Here is a 25,152-nt window from a genome sequence, read left to right on the forward strand (position 1 = left end):
AGGACACAATGGAATAAACAGTGGCAGATGTGGGAAAATACAGTCAACAGAATTTAAGGAACGCAACAAGTAAACACATTAACTACTGTAGAATAGGGATTAGATTGTAAGAGCTCTGTATCATCAATGCCCAACTTAGTATCTGGCAAAGGTTGAAGACACAATATATGCTTATTACCTTGAATAATACAGATATGAGAAAGTAATCCCATTATAATAGACAGTTTATACAGCAAACCATAAAGTTCTGGTGGTGTGACAGACCTTCTAAACATAATTTTCAATTAGTGCTAAACAGAGTTTACATATGGGAAGTCTGCTAAACCCCTTGTGTTCACAGACTTATTGCCAAAAGTTATTCAGAAATAAACCCAAATTTTAGATGTGCTGAATTTTGATGTAATTATGTATGTGTTAGACAATACTAATAAATCCTTTCTTTCTAAGCAGCTGTCAATCCAGGATTCAAATTATAATTTCCTTCTGAGGGGAACATAAAGCTGTTATATTCTAGTAAAAAAAATAAGAGTTGAAAAAAAAATAAGATTTGATGTTTCTTCAGATCTTAAAATGTTAAATCTGAGATAATCATTTAAGTAATAAAGAGCAATTTAAGATTTTACAGTATCCGACACTAAAAAATCATAACAAGAAGCAACAATTTTACAATTAGATATACCATCTCTAATTGGTGGTCTCAATAGTTAACACAAATTTCTTTTATGATTGTAAACAATCCAATTTGAAACTCACATAAAAGCAGTTTTAATCAAATAACTCACATTACTGAATCGCAGAGAAACATAGTAATTATGTGTTAAGTCCATATCAAATTACAGTAATTAACTGTAATAAAACAGGTTTAGAAGAACAGTTAACAAATAGAATGTTTAAATAAGCTACGGAGCAAAAAATAATAAAATCGGTATTTTCTAAGAATACTTAATTATGTAGAAGTTTAAATAGTACCCTTTCTTGTCCTTAAAAGGCCTCTGAATGGCTTACGAAATAAGTAATAATCTAGTAAGATAAAATTAAAATTTAAACAGACTTTTAAAAATCAGGTAAGAGTAACTCTATGGGAGGACAATACACATACCATAGCTCTGACATGAGGTTTTCTGACTGGTCTAATAATCCAGTGAACAAACTTTTAGATCTAGAGTACTGAAAAGATTGAATGCTCTTTCAGAAATCCCAAATAAAGTCTGTGTATTTCAGCCGAGCTTTTTTTTTTTTTTTTTAAGCTCTTTATTGGACAGCTGAGCTTTTTTACAGGTTTGAAAGGCAGAGTCAAAATTATCCTGCCAGATGAATATTCAGAATCGTGTTAACAATTAAGATTAGAACCATATGCTCTAATTCCTAACCTGGGTTTGAGGAGTTGAAGAATTTCAGGAGTCTGAAAAATGAGCACAAGTTAGCTATATTTTGGAGGCAGAACGAAACAGTGATTCAGGTCGGGAGAAGAGTATGGGCAGAAACTCAAAGGCATGAAAAAACATGCTATCAATAAAGAATTAATATTCAGTGGTCACGAAATAAACAACTGGTGGCAAGGTGAGGGTGGATACCAAGAATGGGGAACTAACTAAGCTGAGATATATGATAAAGGAATCTATGAGTCAGGCTGAGTTTAGATTTAATCATGAGGGCAAAGAGGAACGATAAAAAGATTTTAAGCAAGGGGGAAAAAAATCTTCAGGTTTATATTTTTGAAAGATATTTTCTGGGAACTCTGGCAGTCCAGTGGTTAGGACTTGGCGCTTTCACTGCTGAGGGTCTGGGTTCGAGCCCTAGTTGGGGAACTAAGATCCCACAGGCTGCACGGCGTGGTAAAAAAAAAAGAAGGTATTTTCTTATCTTATTAGTACTAATCAAAAGGTAAGGTGTCAATCTACTTCTTTTTCCTCCCTATGCACAATTATAAAATCCATGAAGTTAGAGCTCTTATTCACAGTCATAACCCTAGTGCTTAGATTATAATCTGGCACCTAGCAGGTGACCAAAAAACATCCGCTGAATAAATGTTAAAGTGTATGGTTCTGTACTTAACTAGTAACATAGAACAGTTGTATTCTGCTCAAAGTGTGGACAATGGGTTGGGGGAAGGGATAGAGTACACAGGAAGAAGACTAGAAACAGAGGCCAAATAGGTGTTGGCAGTTCAAACTAGTGAAACAGCAATGGGAACAGAGAGAAGATGGAGGTAAAACTAACATGACTTGATTATTGGATAGATCAGTGAACCCGCAGGCAGTACTGACATATACTTGTGAGAACTGAAGTACCCAACAATGACACCAGCCCAAACTAGAGAGTCAATCCATTTCTACTCCTAGAGTAGCCATAAGTGAGATACTATTTAACTTAAAATATAATTTGGGTCACATACAGATGCACAAAATAAGGTGAGACATTAAGTAACTTGCCCAGGGTCACTTGATTAAGGACTGAGATAGGCTGTGGAGAGCTAGAACAGTGGTTCTCAATCCTGGCCACTGTTCAGAAACCCCTGGGGTAGAAGTGGAGGCTGCACAGGGAAGACAGAGAGAGAGAGAAAAGGGGGCTTAAGGAAGGGAGCAGAGAAGAAGGGAAAAATGGGAAGGAAGAGAGGGAGGAAGGGACAGGAGTAAAGGAAGGAGACATGGAAGGAAGTGACTTAAGGGAAAGAGAGAGGGAGAGAGATGGAAAAAAGAAAAAAGAAAAATGAAAGAAAGTAATTTCAGTTTCATTCTAATATGCCAACAGAGCCACTGAGGTTTCCAGTTCTAAGTAATAATGGCAACAGTTTTAGGCAGGTCAATTTTCCAAGTAGTTCTAACTAGATACTCAACTCTGCCATAAAAATCCTCAGTTAAAGCACCTGTTGTATATATAGGTTTTGGACAATGCAACTTACAGGTATACTGTTAAAATTAACCACTTGGAAAATGTACATTTAGACAGAAGAGTGATATTTTCAAAACTTTAATCAGGTCAAAACCCTAGCATTCATCTGCAGCAACATGGATGGACCCAGAGATTATCATTCTAAATGAAGTAAGTCAGATAGAGAAAGACAAATACCATATAATATTACTTACAATGTGGAACCTAAAATATGATACAAGCAAACTTATTTACAAAACAGAAAGACTCACAGACACAGAAAACAAACTTATGGTTACCAAAGGGGAAAGGGGGTAGGAGGGATAAATTAAGAATTTGGGGTTAGCAGATACAAACTACTATATATAAAACAGATTAACTACAAGATCCTACTGTATAGCACAGGATACTATATTCAATATCTTGTAATAAACTATAATGGAAAAAAATCTGAAAAAGAGTATGTGCATATATATATGTGTGTGTATACATATATGTGTGTATATATGTATATAAACATAGTATATAAACCTGAATCACTTTGCTGTACACCAGAAACACAACATTGTAAATCAACTATACTTCAATGCAAAAACAAAAAACAAAAAAACCCTAGCATTAAACCTTCAATAACCTATTTTATTTAGGGAAAAAAAATGCAAATTTCTTGTATGTGTACTGTACAAGGCACTGAATAATCAGACAATTATTTCTCTAACCTCACTTCACATCAACTTGCCTCACCCTTAACCTGCATTAGCCCCCTCTGTTTCTGGAACACATTAAATTCTTTCCTACTTTGAAATCTTTGTACATGCACTTCTCTCAGTTCTTAACTTGGTTTTTCCTAATTCTCTACTTCTTGTCTTAAATCATAAAGATTGCCTCCTCAGAGATGGTTTCTCAACCTATCCTATCTAAATGGGAACCCCCCCCCCCCACCATGTTACTCATTATTATAGCATCCATTTTAGAAGGCAAGTGCGGGTCTCTCTCCATTAGAATGAGTCCTTTGAGAGAAGGGATGTTATCCCCTAGGTCTATAGCTATGGACCTAAACATACTTGGCATATACAAGGCGCTGAAATATACTGGGAAAAAGGAAGGAAGAAGGCCAAACTTAGATACTCGTAGGTGACCAACAAATACTATTAAATGAACCAATGAACTTGTCTGCATTGTGGAATAATTCACCATAAATCAATTAAAAATTAAAGAACACATAGCAAAATTTGTGATTTTGATTTTATAAAAATTGATTATAGCAATAATTAAGAAATGAATCCACTTGTCTTTTGGTAATAAAACCATAATGATGAAAAAAATTACCACAATTTAAGTTTAAAAATAGCAGAATATAAAATTGGGCTGAATTTTATAAAATAAATAAGTTTAAAAAAACTAGAAGGAAATGTATTAAAATGTTAACAGATTCTGTTTGGATGGTTTGATACATTTTCTTTTTTGCATCTTTCTATATTTTTCAAATTCTCTACAATGAGTATATTATTACTCTTATAATCAAAACAAATTGAACAAAAAGAACAATTATCACACTGTGCTGGCTCTAAAGCTAGCCACAGCCCTGAATGAAACATACTGACCAATTCTGCAAATTACTAAATAATAATAACTCATTTTAAAAAATCTTCAAATGATAGCTATTAAAGCCTATTTATTATCACAGTGCATTTTTTGCTAAATCTTTACCACTATCACTCTGCCACTTTTTCCTTTTAATCTTGAGAAGTAGTTTAGTATGGTCAAAAAAACAAACAAAACCCCCCCAAAACCCACCCTTCTTTGCACTCCAACTCCTACATCCCAGCTCTATCATTATCTAGTTGTGTATTACTGAGATCCTACTTCACTGAGTTCAATTTTTCTCATCTGGTAAATGAGAATAATACTACCAATTAGAACTATTTATAAAGCTCCATGCTTAGTGACTGGCATTTAGTAGGGTCTAAATAAAGAATAGCTACTTTAATCCATCAGAATATTACCTACTAGATAGATTACAAGCACTCTGAGAGACCATGACCATTTAGTTCCACTGTATTCCTAGTCTAGCACTGAGCCAGCATGTAGGAGTTTTCAACATATACCTGTCAAATCAATTACTATCTTCACTACCTTTTTCAGGTACAGCTGCGTTAAGATTGTAGTGGATTATTATCTCCACCTTCCTGGTTATTTTAATGAAAATTAGACTAAATCTTAAAAGCTAGAGGAAATCAAAGATTAAATCATATACCTCCACATTATCCTACGGTAGTAGAAAATAAGCGAAAAACAAGACAGACAATTTTAGATAGGATAAGTCATTTCTTATTTCTTCCCACATTTTTATATAATATCACTACCTACTGACTTCCTGTTATAGCAGATGAAGAATTTTACTACATTCATGCTATCCTCACACTAAATTTCATCCCAATTTTTGGCTAAACTGACTGTAGTTTCTGCATTATTATGACTAGGGAAATACTGCTCACTGTACAGCTAAGAAATATACTACAATGACATCTGCTTTTAAAAAATTTTTTTTCTTTTCCTACTATGTTCCTATCCTTACTCTTTTACATCAGCTATTATTTACCAATTAACACCTTTTTATTTCAATTGCTCAAACAAATCTATTTAGTCTACTTTTATCTGGAAACCTCACTTTTGATGAGGAAGAGAGGTCTACTTTCCTGTGTCCTTCTGCTCCAATTTGAACTGGTTGCTCATAGGTTTGCTGTGTAGGTATCATCTTGGGATGGCCCTGCATTGCTTTCCTGTGTTAGATTTTTTCCCTCAGCTCTCAGCATGTTTTCTTTTTAACTACTTTTACTCCCTTTTGTTAGTGTATACAGTGTACTAACCTCCTAAAAAAGAGTGCATAAAAGATCTATCATTTTTTAAATCTTGTGTGGCAAACACTGTTAACTGCATGATCCAACAGCCATTTCCAACCCCCTTCCCCTACTATATAAAATCTGGAAAAGCTAAATGCTTGCTTCCCAGATTGAAGCCAGGTTTCACAGTTCTAGTCAATGAAATGTAAGTAGGGAGCTTTCTGGGCATGTTTTGCTTTCCTTCCTTTTTTCCTATCTGGAATGAAGGCATGATGTTTGAGGTGCTTCAGCCAACTTGCCACTATGAGGCTACAGCCAGTTAAAAATAGAAAAACAAAGATTCAAAAGAATCTGAGGGTCTTCATGACATTTCTTGAGTCACTACATCAGTCCCAGATAATCTACATCTGGATTTCTTGTCCTGTGAGAGAAAAGATTCCCTACTTTTTTAATCCATTCTTCTCTTGGTTTTCTATTACTTGCAAACAAATACATACCCCAGTGATAAACCTGGTATATCTGAAAATACTATTTCTTCCCTCTTGTTTCCTTGGTGTTTGGGCTAGGAATAGAATTGCAGGTTGATGATAATTTTCCCTCAGAATTTTTAAGACCTTGTTTCCTCTTATAGCTTCCAATACTGCTGAAAATTTCTATCATTCTAAGACCTGTTCCTTTGAATGTGACCTCATTTTACACTGGCAGCTTTTAAGATATTCTTTTTATGACTGATATGTAAAATTCCACAATGAACAATGATGTGCCTTCTAAGATTTTTTTTTTTCTTTTCTAAATTCAACGTATTGACTTCCAAAGGGGGCCATTTATAATCTGCAGACTAATACTTTCCAGTTTAGGGAAATTTTCTGTTCTTTGTTTTATAATCTAGTCTCTTCCATTTTCCTTGCTCTCTATAGCTGAAGAAACTCTTATTAGTTCAACATTGGGCCTCCTATACTGATTTTCTGAGATTCTTATTTTCTCCAACTTCCATCTCTGTCTCTTTGTCTATTTTTAGAGAGATGTCTTACAACTCTTCTACTTTTTATTTTAACAAAATTTATTTCCAAAAGGTCTTTCTTAGTCTCTGATCTTTCACTGCATCCTATTATTGTTTTATGGATGCAGTATCCTTTTCTCTAAGAGAAGTGACCTTGATTATTATTAATTTTATGTACTTGTACAAGTTCAGTGCATTACTCCAGGTTTCTGTTTTCAGGTTTGTTTTGTTTTTGTCTCTTTCATGGCGAAGGTCCTAATACATAAGATACTTAACTGACAGTTCATTAAGAGTGAAGAAATAAAATTTAATTGAAAACAGTATGTGTACAGTGGGCAGCACTGTAGGGGGACTGGGCCATGAAGCAGCACTGTACTGGGGGCTAGACAGCAAGATTACACATTTTATTGGGGGGGGCGGGGTGTGGGTGGGTGGAGGGGATCCCCAAACAACAGTATCCGGAAATCTCTTCTATGATGCCATTTTTTCCTCCAGGGAACGTGATACCTTTTGTAGGAGACACATGCCTAGTGTCATGAGAGCAGGGAAATGGTTAGAAGTTCCACTATTCAGTATATAGACTTAATTCTCCTATTTTCTACCCTGTTCCCTCTGCCTCCACAGAGCCTCTATTTCCCCCAGAAAATAAAGGTCTAGCCTCTGCCTAGTAGGAAGTATAGGAGAAAGATCCTGAGGATCAAACTACTTCACGTGCACTTTTTTTTTTTTACTGTGGTGAGATCTTCTGCTTAAAAAAAAAAAATCTCCTAAATATAAACAACTATTTTTAAACTATATATATATATATATACACATATATATATAGTTTTTATAAATAATAGATAAAAGGAAAAGCAAGCTGATCTAATTTCTCACCCTATTGCTCTAATTAGGCATTTTAAACCATTGGGTCTTAAACAAATACCATTCTTCTGTGTGTGCTAATCATAGGCAAAGTGACTACTAAGCAGGGTAACTATGTAAATTATCCAAAATAAGACAATTTTAAGAGTGAATGGGGGCACTATTAATAATTATGCATAAATTGAGATTATCTCAGGCAAACTGGTCACCCTATTGCCAGGAGAATAACTTCCTGGATGCTGACCTTATTAAGTTATAAGGCATTACCAATGAATTACGTGAAGTCTTCCCTCAGAACAAAGACGTATTCTACTATACATGCCTAATACATAAATCACTTTAGTGAAAATGGAAGGTGGAAAGAATCAGCAAGTACAAGATAATATAGTTTTTAAGTTATTAATTCTTGCACTCACCCCTCACAAGCACACACATAATTAATTCCTTTACAAATTCATATATTGTCTTTCTGCCAAAGGAAATAATAATAATAATACTTCATATAGTATTTTTAAAAAGGTTGAATTAAATAACTTAGCTGGTAGAGAGTTTTCTTCCTCTTACTCAGAAGTACTTCAATTAAACAAATGGGAAAAGAATAATGAATGGTTAGAAAGAAAAGAAAATGGGCTATGGTCTTCTACCTAAAGTAATTAAGACATGAGAGAAGAATCACTAAATGCTTTTACCCATTCCAGAGTCTTTCTTGGTACCATCTGATATTATGTCTACATGATCAGAATCCACATCGTAACTAAAGAAATCATTCAAATAGGTCTTCGATCGCTGGCCACCAAATACATATAAGCAACGATTTTTCTGAAAAATAAGAAAAAAAAGGCAAAGAAGAAAAAAAAAAGTCATTTCCATGAAGAATTCAGAACAATCTTTTTAAAATTTAAATCTCTAAAAAAGTAATTTTATGAGATTCCATGCAATGGAGTACTATACTCGTATAAAGTGGAATGAGGAAGCTCTCTATATGCTGCTAAGAGGTAATCTACAGGATAGCCTATTAAAAAAAAAAAAAAAAACACCAAGGTGCAGAATAATGCATATAGGGTGTTGCCTTTGTGTAAGAAACAAGAAAAAGGAATGCATGTTGTGTCTGTTTCTTTCTTCAAAAAGAAACAAAGGAAACTAATAAAAGACAGTTAGCTATAGGGGAAGGGACAGAATAGGAAGACAGAGGTAAAAACCATCTATCCAAAAGTATACTGACTTACAGTTTTGCCTTTAGAATTACGTATGTTTTTACTTAATTAGAAAACAAAATTGAAAGAAAAAATAATCTCTGAATTTAAAAAAAATGTGAAACAAACCTATATACATCACACAGAGAGAGATGATCACACAGATAAATAGTATTTCTAGTGATTTTAATTCTTGTTTTTTGACTACCCATCCCTAGTGGTCTATATCCTAAACAGAAAAATAATCAGAAAGCAATCTTAAACAGCATTCAGTGATTTTGCTGTCAGTTTTGCTATTCTGTAAACCATTATAGAAAGATAGAGCAACTAACATATCATTAGAAAGCAGGATTTTAACCTTAAAAGATACATAAAAACAAAATCGAAGATATTAAATTTTAAAACTCTACAATTTTGACTTGGACATATCTGCATGAACATACGATTTTTTCTCTTACTAAAAAAGACATATACATATATGTGTGTGTACATATATGCAAAGGTATACTGGGAGGTGGGCACTCCCACTGGTCAAAGATAGAGGAAAATTAGGGGATCGAAAAGAATAATGACAGCATTGGATTAAACACATCAAATACACAAAAAATCCGTGAGTTCATAATAATACTTAAAAAAATCTCATTCTTAAATTTTGGAGCCTCAGCTCATTAATATGAAAAGGTAATAGAGGAAAAAAATCCAACATTTATATTACCTATCCTGTGTGGTTTACATATTAGGGTAGCCAATTAGTTAATGAGGATAAGTTTTTATAGTAGAATCACAGTTAATAAATGAAGAAACGATGTAATTAGAAAAATGACCATTTTTCAAACCCTACTAAAATCTAGTCTATGACCATCAGTGGCTGCTAAAGCCATTAGATAAAAAGTTGACAGGAAACTTTACAATTGATCGATCAGGCTGATAACACCTAAACCCACTAGAACAATTTTAACATCACCAAAAGTATGACAACTACACATTAAATGCCTCTTTATATTTTGCAACCATATGAGCTGTGAAGTATTCTTGCAATTCCCCCTTTGGCTCGCCCAAAAAAGGAGAGTGAATCTAAAATCACGCCTCTGGCTCTAAATACCAGCTCACAGGAAATACAGAAGATAGAGGATCATGTTAAATGACACTATGAGTATAAAATCAGTCAACCTAAGAATATGAGAAATTTTAGAGCACACATGATTTACTTTCTTAACAAATAAGTGGTATACCGAGGAAAAAAATAGGCAGCTTGATAACTACTTAGGAATTATAGGTTGATATGAACAATCTTATAATTAGCAAACAGTTCACTGTTAAAGGTAGTTTTGTTTTTGTCTATCATTGCCGACATATCATTTATTTCCAATGAAAAGTTTTTCTCTCTTACTGAAGAATTAGATTTCACTACCTCTTTTCCTACTGAGAGATACACGACAAAATAACATAAGACAATGTACAGAATATTCTTACTGAGTGGAACAGCATGCAGTGTCCTATCCGAGACTGGATGTCCTCAGGCCCAGCATTACAGGAGTCCTCTCGAAGAAGTTTCCAAGTTTGACATTGACAGTTGAAAGCAAACAATCCACTGAATTGTGGCTCACTGGCTCTGCTGTCATCTACACTGCCATTACATGTCAAAATTCTACCACCAAAGGTATAGATCATATGTTTTTCCGAGTCCATACACATCTATAGAACAAGACAACAGATTGAATATTTTAGATTGTTCTTATCATATGTGCTAAAGTGAAACCAATGTGTGCAGTTTTAGAATCTCAAAAAAAACTGAACATTGCCTTAATAACACCAATTACCATTCCTGATTATCGTATGCACTTACTAAAATACTGCTCACCACCTGGCAGAGATTCAGGATGGATTTATAAATACCCTTTCAGGTTTCCATTTTTTTCCAGTGAGAATAAAATTTGTTGGGTTAAGGAGCTTTATGCTTTGTTGAAGCTGCATAATTTTTACCAAATCAACCAATAATACATTAGGTACTGATTTATACCTAAGAGTAAATAAATACTGATCATACTCTGTGGGTAAACACTGATTTCACCCTCCTCATAAAAACTCCCTTCTTTCCTTTCTAGGCAAGCATTCTATTCCTCTTTCTACCATTTAATGAGAGAGAAGATAAGTGAATAAGAGTGATGCAGCTTAATTCATCTCTTTGCACTTATTTTACAAAATTCTTCAATTATATTGTTACCAAATAGCAAAACAAATATACAAAAAGACATGTGCAGCAATCAGTCTCCAGGCTCACTTCTACGGTATGATGAATCTTGCCCCTTTTAACACAATAGTGTACATTTAATTTTCTTTGAGGAATATCATACAATTTATGTTCAAACGCCAACCTTGATTCTTCCACTGTTTCAACTCAAGATTATTTTTACAAAAACATCTCTGAGAAAACAGCCATTTGTCACAAGACAATAAATAAGAAACAAATTCTATTTCAAATATACGTAAGTCCAAGTCCATAATCAGGTGCTGAATACAAGCAGCATTTATGTGTAAAGAATAAATTGTGTACGTAAAACACCTACTTTTTTTGTTGCTAAAGCACAAATACTATATGTTTGATTCTTTCCTCCTATCAAATTACTTCTGCTATGTATCTTTTGTATTGTTTTTAATAAAAACTTTAAATAATTGTAAAGCTTATTTTAAAATTAATATTTAATATTAAATATTAAAAAGAAAGGATTCTAGTGCCTCCTAATCTTTACCTATCACTAAAAAGATTCACTCACTTGCCATTTCCCAGGTTTCTGGCAGACTTCCATAAATTAAGATGAAAATCTACAATCCCCTGAGGGTGAAATCTTGGGGAACATGGTTGCAAAAGTGAGATGTCAAAGATTTCATGTCCCTGGCACTCAAAAGAAAAGCGATGTACCCTTTAATCTTAAATGATTATATCATGAAAAGCAATTCATACACTGCTGAGGGACACACACAATGTGAGCCTATTTACATTTCCTAAGTTCCCACATTCATACTAATTTTGTTCAGTCTCTGCTGTCTAGCCCCAAGGTTCAACTTCATATGGCTACAAAGGGAGTTTCTCTTTCCTTTTGGGGATAAATTTCATTTTGACATTGCTGTTCTCATTCGTTATCAAGGGAGAGGCATAAACATCTTTATTTTGGTAGCTCTTTCTTGCACAGCAGACCAAACCAACTCAAAAAAGGAGCCAGGTACTCTAGTAGCTTGATAATTCTTTCCCATATCTCAGAACAAACAGTACACAAAACAGAAACAATTTTATTCCTTCAGCTTGGTTCTTCCCTGGATAAGATACGTAGTCCTCAATGAGGGTCAATTATCAAATAACAACTTTTAATCACTAGGAAACTTTATGTTGTTTATCAGTTTATTGTTTCCTTTTAATTTTTTTAATTCTTTATTTTTATTTTTAAAATTTTTTATTATAATTTTTGGTTGCATTGGGTCTTCATTGCTGTGCGCGGGCTATCTCTAGATGTGATGAGCAGAAGCTACTCTTCGTTGTGGTGTGCGGAATTCTCAGTGTGGTGGCTTCTCTTATTGCAGAGCACGGACTCTAGGCGTGTGGGCTTCAGTAGTTGTGGTGCATGAGCTCAGTAGTTGTGGCTCATGGGCTTAGTTGCTCTGAGGCATGTGGGATCTTCCTGGACCAGGGCTTGAACATGTGTCCCCTGCATTGGCAGGTGGGTTCTTAACCACTGTGCCACCAGGGAAATACTTCTTTTAATTTTTAATCTCTGAAAAATGTTTTGAAAATCCAATGGCTTATTAAACTCTGTGCAATCATAGTATCTTTTCCCTGAAATCTCCAAGAAATCTTTTAAGTCTACTCTGTCAGATTAGATATTTAACTTCTAAAATCAAATAAATAATGGACAGCCACTTATTCCACACTCCTATCCTCAACTGTTTTTTAATTTGAAAGTGTCTTTCTATTTTACTTTATCACATGAATACAAGATTGGCTAGGGTTACATTGGGTTCAAAATAATTTCCTCCTCACAGAATTTGAAGATATTGCTATAAAGCTTTCTATTTATTTATTTACTTATTTTATTTTTTTATTTTTTTTGGGGGGGTACACCAAGTTCAATCATCTGTTTTTATACACATATCCCCGTATTCCCTCCCTTCCCTGACTCCCCCCCCCATCGAGTTATAAAGCTTTCTAAATAGTGTTGTCCAACTCACTATCCTACCTCCCACCAACCTCCAAAAATGCCTCATGTTAATCTGATCCTTGCTTATCTACAAAGGTAACCAGTTTTCTCTGTAGCTTTTACCATCTTCTCTTCTTCCCTGGTTCTGAAATTTCATTCAAGAAGTTGTCTAGGTAGGGTTATTCTTTTTTCATTCATCCTGATCTGCACTTGGAATTTTTTTCATTCTGAAAACTATCTTTCTTCAACTCTGAGAGTTTTCTTCATTTTTACCTTAAGTGGGTGTTTTTGTTTTTATTTTGGCCTCCATTCTCTTTTTTAGAACTCCTATTAGGCTATTAGATGGATATTGGAACTTCAGGTCCTTTTCTCTGTTTAACTTTTCTCTCATAATTTCAGCTCACTAATTTAGTAACCATTTAGAGCTAACCACACTGCTTTTTAATCTATTTACTGAGATTTTTATTTTGCTGTCAAATCTTTAGTTTATAATTTTCCTTTTCATGGATGCAATAGCCTGAACTGCTCTAAGAAATCACTTAAAGACTTCTTCAATTTACACTACAAACTGTTAATTCTTAATTTGTTGAGTTTAGTACCTCATATCTCATAGTATTATCTTCAAATATTTGGATTTGGGAGTTATTGTTTTAGTTTTCTTTGTATCTGAGAATCCCTATTCATCTGTCTGTTGCATATACAAGTAGCCTACCTCAAAGCATCGGGTAGGGTGAGATGAGACATTATGCTGTGAAGGGTTCTGCAGTAGCTCTCTAGTGCCCCTTAAGAGTGTTGCTCTATCTGTCCAGCTCCAATGTCCACACCGAACACTTGACCTACTAATAATCATCACAGTTCAGTGCTATTCAAACTGGAAAATGTCTTGCTGTTTCATCTTCAACTGATCATCTACTGTTTGCCCCAACTACAAACTTTGAGACTCAAGTTGCTGCTATCTTCTAGGTTGTGGTTTCTTCTGGTTGGATCTGACCCTACCTGCTTTCTATCTTACAAGAATTCCCTCAAATATTTTAAGTTCTCTAAGGGCATTCTTTCTTGTTTCTCTACACTATTACTAATGTATTCTCTTGTCATTTCATAGGATGTTGGGCAGGAGGACAGTAAAAGTATATGTTCAACCTGCCAATGAACCACAGTGACCCAGGGAGAATGCCAACGAGCTGAGACTTCCAATCCTGTGACTGAAGTTTCTCCTGTCATTTCTTGATTAGCTCATATTTCATTTTCTAGTAATTTCCTCAAAATGTGTTTATATTTGAAGGACAGTTTGGCTAGATACAAAATCCTTGGCTCATACTGTCTTTTCTTTGAATACCTTCTAGATACTGCTCTACTGTCTCTTGGCACTGAATGCAGCCACAGAGAAATCTAATACCAGTCTCATTTTACTTCTGGATCATTTCATCTAGTTGCTTCCAAAATGGCCTCTTTATCTTTGAAATTCAATGTCACTAATATATATCTTAGAGTTGAATGCCCAGATCAATTTTCCCTGAATACATAAGGTCCTTTATACTATGTGGCTATGTGGAATAGGCTTCCTTCTTGACGAAAGCCTTCTTGAATTTTATGTATAAATATTTCTTATGTTCCATTGTTTTGGTTTTCTTTAATGTCTCTAAATATGTGTCTATTGGCTCTCTTTTGCCTGTCTTCTCTATAATTTTCTGGCTGGCCCTTATATCTATATTCGCTTTCTTTATCTGCTTTTTTAAATTTCTTATGACCCTTACCTATTCTTCTTTATGCTCCTTGTAAACTAGTCTTCAGTTTTTGAAGTGTTACTGTATTTTTCTTCAATTTCTTTTCTGAGATTTACCAGGTCCAATTTCATCTGCTCCAATTATTTGGCCATCTCATCTGCATTCCTGAATGTATGCCTTGTAGTTTTCTTCAGAGTTTCAAGTTTCATTAAGTCATTTAATTCACGTTAGAATACTGGAATATAATTTTCATCTGCTGTTGCATGAAAGAAAGTTTTTGCTATTCTTCTTCCTTTTATTGTTTTTCTTTAGAGTACTTCTCTAAAGATTTGATGTTTACTGCTTTTTAGTTTCTCATATTTAGATGAGCTGAATTTCCCTGGACCAGATAACACACAGTTCCTATGGAAGTGTGACATTCTTGCTCAAGGACTTCCTCCTCTACTGCTACTGAACTGAATGGCTTCTTCAAAATACGGTGCTTCTGTGAAGCCATGTCTTCTCTAACTATGAACCTCATCTGGTTTAGGTGGCTTCTATCTCGATCCTTGAGCTCCCTAAGTTCCTTCAATAGACATGAGTAAGGAGCCACTGTCCCCACTTGTCATGGTGTTTCCCTTACTTTGGAAGATGGTACTTTCTGATATTCACCACTTATGGGCCTTGCAGGGCACTTCCCACAAGTTATTTAACTGACTCCCCCAGTGGCTGCACTGAGTTCAATTTCTGCTCTGCTTATGACACTTCCATTATGGTGTGCCTCTGCTAGGTTTCCTCTACATTCTCAGTTCTCCTCATTATACTGTTGTAAGCTTCAATATAGGTTCTGGGTATTCCAATTGTTTTTGGCTAAACTTACAAGAAATTGGGAGTTGTGGGTTTTCTTTGGCTTCTGGTTTTGCTGAATATGTGACTTTTTTAAAATCTGTTTTGTTTGGTTCTCACTGTTCCTGAAGAATCGCACAAAGCAACAATGTGGAAAGCTTCAGAACTAAGCTGCCACTATGCCATTAGGAAACCCAAAAGTCTTTGAATTTTAATTTTTTTAATATGTTAAAATTCAAAATGGCAAAGTAACTTTTAAACATATCTTTAGGCACCTACCTTTCTCATGTTCCTCTCAAATTTGAATGTTAAGTGTCAAATCTTACAGTGTCACAAACAACTCCAAGTAATTTTTGGAGTAAGTTCCAACTTATAACTTTATTTGCATGAAACATAACAGCAAATGGAGGCTTATACACTGTGTTCATTGTTCAAGGTCACAGAAGTAGCTGTTGGCTGAATTAGCACTGAAACCCTGGCTCCTTCACCCCTAGTGTTCTGTTAATAACATCTAATGAATTGAAAACCAAACATTATTTAACAGAACCTAGGCTTCAGGGAACATTATATTCTACCAAAGTCAAGAAAAACAAAGGCCCCACACAAGGACAACATATGCGCTATACTCAAGACTACCCCCAAGTTATTCTTTTTTTCAACCTGTAAAAACTTAAGCCTGTTTTGGAAAAGAAATTTGTAACCACTTGGAAGCAAGAAAATAAACTGTTTCCCTAACAGCTGATGATGTTCTGTTTCTAAAAGATCAGAACAAGTCTAACTTTTTTGGAGTTATTTTCCACATGAACAACACTGAGGATGTCAGCAGGGAAGTGCAAAGCTTTACAGAGCTCAGTTAGGTACAGCCAGCACAAGTTCCAAATTCAATCTAGGGAATACACTGAAGACTAATGTTTTTGATTTTCCACCCACCACATACTCAATAGGCATATAAGCCACGCCTCTTTTCCTTACCAATTCTCTTATAAAAACTATTCATTAATATAAATGTGCCAGGAGAGAAGTTTTAAAGTAAAGATTAACAAAAATTGGTAAAGAAACAATAAATAAAGACTTGGGTTTTAATGCCTAGATATTAGGCATAAGCTAGATTCTGTCATAAATTCTTGCATCCCCCCCCCCCATTTCTTGAGTACTACATAATGCTTTGTTCATATACAGTGTTACAGATTTTTTAAGTTGTCCTCTTCCCCATACTCCAAAAATCTTTGGACAGTGGGTTGAGCCAAGCAAAACTGGCTATGGAATCAAAGGTGGTTACTATTTTGTTTGAGGTAGTACTGACCTATACTGAACTGATACAAAATAAGTATTCAAAGACACATAACTGATAATAGGGATGATGATAAGCACTACACACATATTAATATTTAAATGGTTTACAAGATTGCTATAAGTAGTCTTCTTGTCTACAATACCATTATATGACTTCCATTGGTGCTGAACTTAAACTTCATCTAGTATATGCCAAATTCTTATCTGTTTTATACTGAGTTTGTGATTATATATAAAAGTAAATATATTTCACTCACACGGGAAGAAAAACTCTACATTTCAAATTCTTGAATTCATTATAAAGTAATTTAAAATTTTCCAGGAATGTAGAATAAAAAGTTTTAAAAGGGCAAGTTGTTATTGTTATGATTTATGAATATCATAAAAATTTGCTTTTTTTCTAATGTGTATTGCTCCACCTACTCTCTACACAGTTTTTATAAATTAACAATTGTGTTCTGAGAACTTAGTATTTTATTCTGCACTAAACAAGAGAAAAAATGTTGAAGGAATAACTTTATACTACTGAAACAATATCTTTTTTTATCTATCATAGATAGGTATTTATAGTAGAAATCACTAATAAAAAACTCAGCATAACATGTGAAATAAACTCTAAGAGCAAGAGTCACTGAGCACTAATTAGTTCCACCATATAGTTATCTGTGCACCAAACCTGATGATCAAACACCAGTTTCGGTCCTCCATCAGCAGCAGTATCCTCACTGAGTAACATCCATGTGTTTGTGTCAATGTCATAACGATAGAAATCACTTTTCAGAGATTTGCTGTTCCTCACAGAGGAATCCAAATAACGCCCCAGTGTGTAGATTTGCCTTCGTTGAATGTCAATGCACATTTTATGACATGATCTAGCACTAGGACCATTCTGTGGATAGCAAAAAAAGAAAAAAAGAAAAAAATTCAAAGAATAAATAACAGAAAACAAAATTATATGTCCTTTTTTTGATAGCTTTCACAAAAAGGTTTGCTCAGAAACTTATATCAAGTCCAACTAATATATGTTCAATACTAGGCTTAAATCTCTAGAGGAAGATAAAAGAAGCAGTAGGAGGCACAAATCTTACCTTAGAAATGAAAGATGAGATTCTCTATTCTGTGGCACTGTGTTTATAACATTTATATGGCTTCTACTGTATACTCCATTACATTTTAGTCATTTGTGTATAGAGCTTAATTCTTTTGTACATGTCAATCTACTTAAAGACACATTTGGGTTTTCAAAATATTTTTGTACACTTCACCAGAACCTAGCATAAAACAGGCACTACAAGAATATTTAGAATTTCATAATTCGTAGGAACCTTAATAAAATGTGTGGTTTAACGATCTGTTTTTAAAGATGAGGCGATATAAGCCCAAAGAGGAATGATACCCTCCTGAAAGCTAGTAAGCTAGTCACAAAAGCAGAATGAGAATCCAAGTCTTTGACTTCTTCATCCACCCTTTACATTATATAAAACTGACTCTCCTGACAAAATAAATGACTCAGTTACATTAAACAACTAGGGAATAAAATGAAGAATAGTATATAATCAACAAAAATTAATTAGTTGCGATCACTTGTATCACAGGACAGAATAAAAGGTTAAAAAAAATTGTAGTATAAGCCAAAAAAAAAAATTCATGAAAAAAGAAAAGGAACTTCAATTGGGTAGGACTGGATTAGTTGAAAGAGGAAAAAGGAAAAAGAACTAATATTTGTCAAATATCTCCTAAATTCTGTCTATATTATTACTATGTATGTGTGTATACATTTCATTTATCCTTGTAACAACTCCATAAGGAAATAATACCACCATTTCACAGAGTCTAAGTAATCTGTCTACAGTCACAAAACTAAGAGAATCTAAACCCCAGTGTAACCAAGCCAAAAACTGTGTTCTTTCCACTCTTCCAGATTATTTTCTCCAGAAGATAAGAGAAACAAAATCAAAAATACACTTATAAAATGTGTGGGGTTATGACTGAGATGGAGAATTCCTGCCACGGAAATAACAGAGTTGAAGTAAAAGGTAGAAATAGAAAGCCTCTGAATGACTAACAGACGAGAACTGAATGTAATCTTGCAAGCATTAAAGAACTATTACAGGTTTCTAGAGAAGGATATAACATAAAAAAGCAGTATTATAGGAAGATTAATCCAGCATTATTTAGATTAAATGAAGGAATAAAAATATCAGACAGGAAGAACAGTTTGACATTAGTGTTATTAATACAGACATTAAGTTGATTTGAATCTGCAATTTAGTATTCATACTAATTACTATTTTAAACATTATTTTTAAGGATTTTTGTCGAGGAAAATCTTTAGCAGAAAAGGTAGAAATTTTCTTTAAGAAAGAATTTCTGCTCTAGCTGCCATCTTGTGTCCTTGTGTATGTGCGCCTAATCTCAGCTGGTCTGCCCGAGACCCCTGAGCACCAACCCTAATCCCCCATGCGGTCCCATTTCCGCTCCAACAAGATGAAAGAAACTATCATGGGGAACTTCCCTGGTGGTGCAGTGGATAAGAATCTGCCTGCTAACGCAGGGGACACGGGTTCAATCCCTGGTCCAGGAAGATCCCACATGCTGCGGAGCAACTAAGCCCATGCGCCACATTACTGAGCCTGCACTCTACAGTCCGTGAGCCACAACTACTAAGCATACGTGCCACAACTACTGAAGCCCGCCTAGAGCCTGTGCTCTGCAACAAGGGAAGCCACAGCAATGAGAAGCCCATGCACTGCAAGGAAGAGTAGCCCCTGCTTGCTACAACCAGAGAAAGCCCGCACACAATAATGAAGAACCAAAGCAGCCAATACATACATACATACATAAAAATTTATTTAAAAAAAAAAAAAAAAAAAAAAAGGAAAGAAACTATCATGAATCAGGAGAAACTTGCCAAACTGCAGGCATAAATGCACATTGGTAGGAAAGGAACTGCTTGCAGAAAGAAGGTGGTTCATAGAACAGCCACAGAAGACAATAAAAAACTTCAGTTCTCCTTAAAGAGGTTAGGGGTAAACAATATCTCTGGTAATGAAGAGGTGAATATGTTCACAAACCAAGGAACAGTGATCCATTTTAACAACCCTAAAGTTTAGGCATCTCTGGCAGCAAACACGTTCACCATTACAGGCCATGTTGAGACAAAGCAGCTGACAGAAATGCTACCTAGCATCTTAAACCAGCTTGGCGCAGACAGTCTGACCAGTTTAAGGAGACTGGCCGAAGCTCTGCCCAAACAATCTGAGGATGGAAAAGCACCACTTGCCACTGGAGAGGATGTTGATGATAAAGTTCCAGATCTTGTGGAGAATTTTGATGAGGCTTCCAAGAATGAAGCAAACTGAACTGAGTCAACTTCTGAAGATAAATCTTAGAGAAGTTACTGGGAGCTGCTATCTTATATTATGACTGTTTTTTTAAATTTTGTTTATGGATCTGATAAAAATCTAGATTTCTAATCTGGACACTGCAGCTCTTTTCAGTTTTTGCTTATATACAATTCATTCTTTGCAGCTAATTAAGCTGAAGAAGCCTGGAAATAAAGTTTGAAACAAAGGTTAATAAAGTTCTTTGCCTAGTAAAAAAAAAAAAAAAATTCCTCCATAATTAAATAATCTGAAAACAAATATGACGTAACATATAATGAATCTATGCCATACTACCTAGACTGTGAAATCTGAAGTTTTAATAGGAGAATAAGAGAACTTCTTGCTTCACCTTAATTAGCACAAGTACTATTAAAATGATTAGCAAATTACTTACAAACTAAGAAGAAAAAAGGGAATACAGATAATATAAACCAAGAAGACTAGAGAACAGGCAAAAAAATAAAGAAAATTAGTAAAGTTTTTTGTTAAAAGATTAATAGAATTATAAACCACTAGCAAGGCTAATTTTTTAAAAGGCAGAGAAAATACAAATTGTCAGTAACAGAAATGAAAGAAGTACTATCGATACAGGGTCACTAGAAATTAAAAAGAAAATAAGGAACTATCATGAAAAACATAGTAACATTTGACCATGTAGATAAAAATGGATATATTCCTTGGAAAAAAATATAACTTATTAAAACTGACACAAGATGAAAGAGAAAATCTTTATATCTATTGAAAATCATTGTATCTATTGAAAATCATTGTATCTATTGAAAACTTGGATTGATAATTTTAAATCTTTCCAGAAAGAGAATGCCAGCCACAGATATCTACACTGGTAAATTTTATCAGATACTTAAGGAAAAAACAGTATCAATTTTACACAATTTTTTTGAGAAAACGGAGGAAGAAAATGACCTCCATTTAAAAAAAATCTTTTTTCTATTCATTTCTAACTTACATATTTTATGAGGACAACATAACACTGAAATCACATGAGAAGTAATATATAGGCAGCTAGTATACCTCATAAATACAGACACAAAACTAGTCTTTAAAATAATATCAAACAAAATACAGCAATATATAAAAAAGAATATTTCATAACTAAAGGGGGATTATCCCAGAAATGCAAAATCAATTTTACATTTGAAAATCAATCAAGGTAATTTGCGACATTAAAAGAATAAAGGCGGTTTCCCTGGCGTTTCATTGGTTAGGACTTGGCACTTTCACTGCTGAGGCTGGAGTTCAATCCCCGGTCAGGGAACTAAGACCTCACAAGCTACGAGACATGGCCCCTCCCCCCCCCAAAAAAAGGTAAAAGAATAAAGGGGAAAAATATACTATCTTATATATATATTGGAGAACAAGCACTTGATAAATTCAGCACATATTCATGAGGAAGAACTCACAGCAAACTAGGAATAGAAATGAACTTCCTCAATCTGATAAAGAATGTATGAAAATCCTAAATCTAATTTCCCACTTAATGATGAAAAACAGAATGCTTTCCTGCTACAATTTGAAACAAAATAAGGATGTCTATCCTTACCTCTTCTATTTAACACTGTACTGGAAGTCCAAGTCAGTGCAATAAGGCATTAAAAAATAAAACTGAAAGTTAAGACAGAAAAAAAGAGTGGAAAGAAAAGTTAAAACTGTCTCTATTCACACATGACAGGACTGTTTGTTTAAAACATCCTAAGCAATCAACATAGAACAGAATAGAAACTGTTAGAAATAATAAGTGGGCTTAGAAAAGTGACATAAGGGAATGCTCTTGCACTGTTGGTGGGAATGTAAATTGATACAGCCACTGTGGAGAACAGTATGGAAGTTCCTTGCAAAACTGAAAATAGAGTTACTATATGACCCAGCAATCCCACTACTAGGCATATACCCAGAGAACACCATAATTCAAGACACATGCACTCCAATGTTCATTGCAGCACTATTTACAATAGCCAGGACATGGAAGCAACCTAAAATGGAAGCAACCTAAATGTCCATCAACAGATGAATGGATAAAGAAGATGTGGTACATATACACAATGGAATATTACTCAGCTGTAAAAAGCAATGAAACTGGGACATTTGCAGAGACATGGATGGACCTAGAGACTGTCATAGAGAGTGAAGTGAGTCAGAAAGAGGAAAAAAATATCGTATATTAACACATTTATGCGGAATATAGAAAAATGGTACAAATCAACCTGTTTGCAAGGCAGAAATAGGGACACAGATGTAGAGAACAAGCATATGGACATCAAGTGGGGAAAGCGGGGAGGGCTGGGGGGGAATGAATTGGGAGATTGAGATTGCCATATGTACATTACTAATAAGAAAAAAAATACCAAATTGTACACTAAAGATATGCAGTTTATTGTATGTTAACTGTATCTCAGTAAAAGTTCTTAAAAAAAAAAGGCTACTATTAAAATATTACTTTCCTTTCCAAGAATGTATCAATGTGAAGTCCAATTTTGTTCGTATATTTCACATAAAACATGTTGCAAAAGATTAAATGCAAAAGCATATATGAGAATCTAGCTATCTTTCACTAAGCTTAGATATTAGAGATTTATAAAAATGCAAAATTAAAAGTACAATTTGTTTTGAACGGATAAAAACTTACATGCATATCTACATGCACATTTAAAATAATTATTCTAAGAGCTGAATATCTTATTCTAACTTCTACAGTGCTATTAGATACATTATTTAATCTAAGTAAATTCAAGTGAATTAAACTAATTTTGTTTTTTGTGTGTGTGATTTGATATTTTTATAGATTATAAGCCATTTAAAGTTATTACAAAATAATGGTTATATTTCTCTGTGCTGTACAATATATCCTTGTTGCTTAATTACTTTATACGTAGTAATTTTGCTTTTTAATTGTATGTCACACTTTTAAAACATATGCGCTGGGGTAGCATCAAACAATAAAACTTGTATTTGCTGGTGTAGCAAACAAAATTAAATATATGAAACTCTAGCTGTTCAATTTTGGAAGGGATAGCATTTTATTAGAGCCATATATCCTCATTCACTTCACTAATGGATCAATAAAAGGTTTTTAGGTGTTTAAATGAAGAAAGTAATAATAAAGTATAATAAATCTGAATCCCAATACTGGATCACCACTTTATTTATATCTATTGACTTCAAAATAACAGAAAAAAAGTGTTTTCATCAAAATAATCTCTGTATTTTCCCAATACTAGTTTTAAGTAATTAACTGCATTCTAAATATTACTTAGAATATTACTTTTGAGGACCCCTGTAATCCATCTCCCTCACCTGCCAAAGCAGCCACTTTCCTGAATTTTGTATTTGTCATTCCTTTGCTTTTCTCCAGCATTAACTTTTTATTTAACTTATATAAACTATTTATTCACTAAGAGTAAGCATACGATCCACACCTTAAGGAATTCAGTGTCTCCATAGCAAAAGAGAAATGTAAACCAATCATTACAGTAACCCACTCAAGGAATATAAAGGGTTAAGTGGTCACAGGAAAGGAAGCTTCTAATTCTGGTTAGGGAAGTCAAGAAAGGCTTCAGAGAGGAACTGAAGTCTGAACTGTGTTTTTTTGTGTATTTAAGTTCTTTATTGGAGTAAAATTGCTTTACACTGTTGTGCCAGCTTCCGCTGTATCACAAAATAAATCAGCTGTATTTATTTATTATTTATTAATTTATTTTAAGCTCTTTATTGGAATATAATTGCTTTACACTCTTGTACCAGCTTTTGAGGTACACCAAAGTGAATCAGCTGTATTTATACATATATCCCCATATCCCTTCCCTCCTGCGACTCCTTCCCACCCTCTCTATCCCACCCCTCTGGATCATCACCAATTACTGAGTTGAGTAAGTAGGCATACGCTAGGCGAAAGCTGGGTGCACAGGAGGAACAGCCTCTGTTAATTCCAAACAGGGAAACACTATTCCAAAGAACACAGGTGAGAATGTTGAATAATTCTAGCAGTTACAAGTATGGCTAGCACATAAAGTCAAAAAATGAGGACAGAAAAGTAGATGGGGACCAAATCATGATGAGAAATTTGAAGTTTTTACTCTAAGCAAAAGGAACTAAGGTAGATAAGCTTCTTTATTGTTGTTGTTGCTGTTAACACTCGCATTTCCCTGTAACTATGCCCTTGGATAGTACCACACATCACCCAGTAACTGTGGATTTGGTCACATGACTTCTGGGAAAATGGAACAATAACAAATTTAATCGAGTGCTCATGTCTACTTCATCCCCCTTGCAGCCCTGCCCCTACATGAGAACAAGACTCATGCTAGCCAACAGGAAGGTGAGTGGCTATGTAGAACAGAGCCAAGTAGTCCCAGAAGCTATCCTAGACCAGCTGACAGCCAGCTAACTCCCAACACTAGTGAGCCCAGCCAATCTACAGACTTGTGAACAAAGCAAATGCTTATTACTATATGCCACTAAAGTTTTGTGGGTGCTTATAATGTAATATATGGAATGCAATAGATAACTGAAACAGGGACTGAGGCTCACCCATGGGGTTTAAGCAGAGATGTCACAGGGCCAAATTTTTTTTTAGAGACTGTGATAATGAACAGAGAATAGATCTGGAAATCAACAATGGAGGCAAAAATTTTCAAGAAGGAAGCCACAAAGTTGGAATTAGTGCCAAAAGGAATAGAGAGGAAGAAACATCTGAAACACAATATTGGGTGCTAAAACCAGTGGAACTTAGGCCCTAATTAGATACACTCAAAGAAGAGGGAGGATTTCAGGATGAACTGTAGGCTTCCTGCAAGAATAATTACAGACACAATTAACCCAGATTTAAAATAGTTTAAGAGAAATCAGATAGATATTCTTCAAAGATCTGTCTTTACTTTTGTTGAGGACAGAAACAATCATTTCAGAATATGGTACTTTAATACTGAAAAGGCAAAGGCCATTTTTA

At 34.5% G+C, this 25,152-nt stretch overlaps 1 protein-coding gene and 1 pseudogene across 8 annotated transcripts in view; one reads left to right on the forward strand and one right to left on the reverse strand.

The window, feature by feature from the left end:
• The window catches only part of MKLN1 (muskelin 1), a 354,784-nt gene that overhangs the window by 45,830 nt on the left and 283,802 nt on the right, over nucleotides 1-25,152 (reverse strand). For all 8 annotated transcript variants that reach the window (XM_057731366.1, XM_057731371.1, XM_057731369.1 and 5 more), the window contains 3 exons: nucleotides 17,480-17,692; nucleotides 10,245-10,466; nucleotides 8,268-8,397 (listed from right to left, as the gene is read on the reverse strand). In XM_057731366.1, coding sequence (XP_057587349.1) covers nucleotides 8,268-8,397; nucleotides 10,245-10,466; nucleotides 17,480-17,692 — 565 coding nt within the window. The remainder of the gene's footprint in view (nucleotides 1-8,267; nucleotides 8,398-10,244; nucleotides 10,467-17,479; nucleotides 17,693-25,152) is intronic.
• LOC130851092 (transcription factor BTF3-like) lies at nucleotides 18,861-20,165 on the forward strand (annotated as a pseudogene).

This window comes from Hippopotamus amphibius, chromosome 4, assembly GCF_030028045.1.
Source record: "Hippopotamus amphibius kiboko isolate mHipAmp2 chromosome 4, mHipAmp2.hap2, whole genome shotgun sequence".
NCBI lineage: Eukaryota > Metazoa > Chordata > Mammalia > Artiodactyla > Hippopotamidae > Hippopotamus > Hippopotamus amphibius.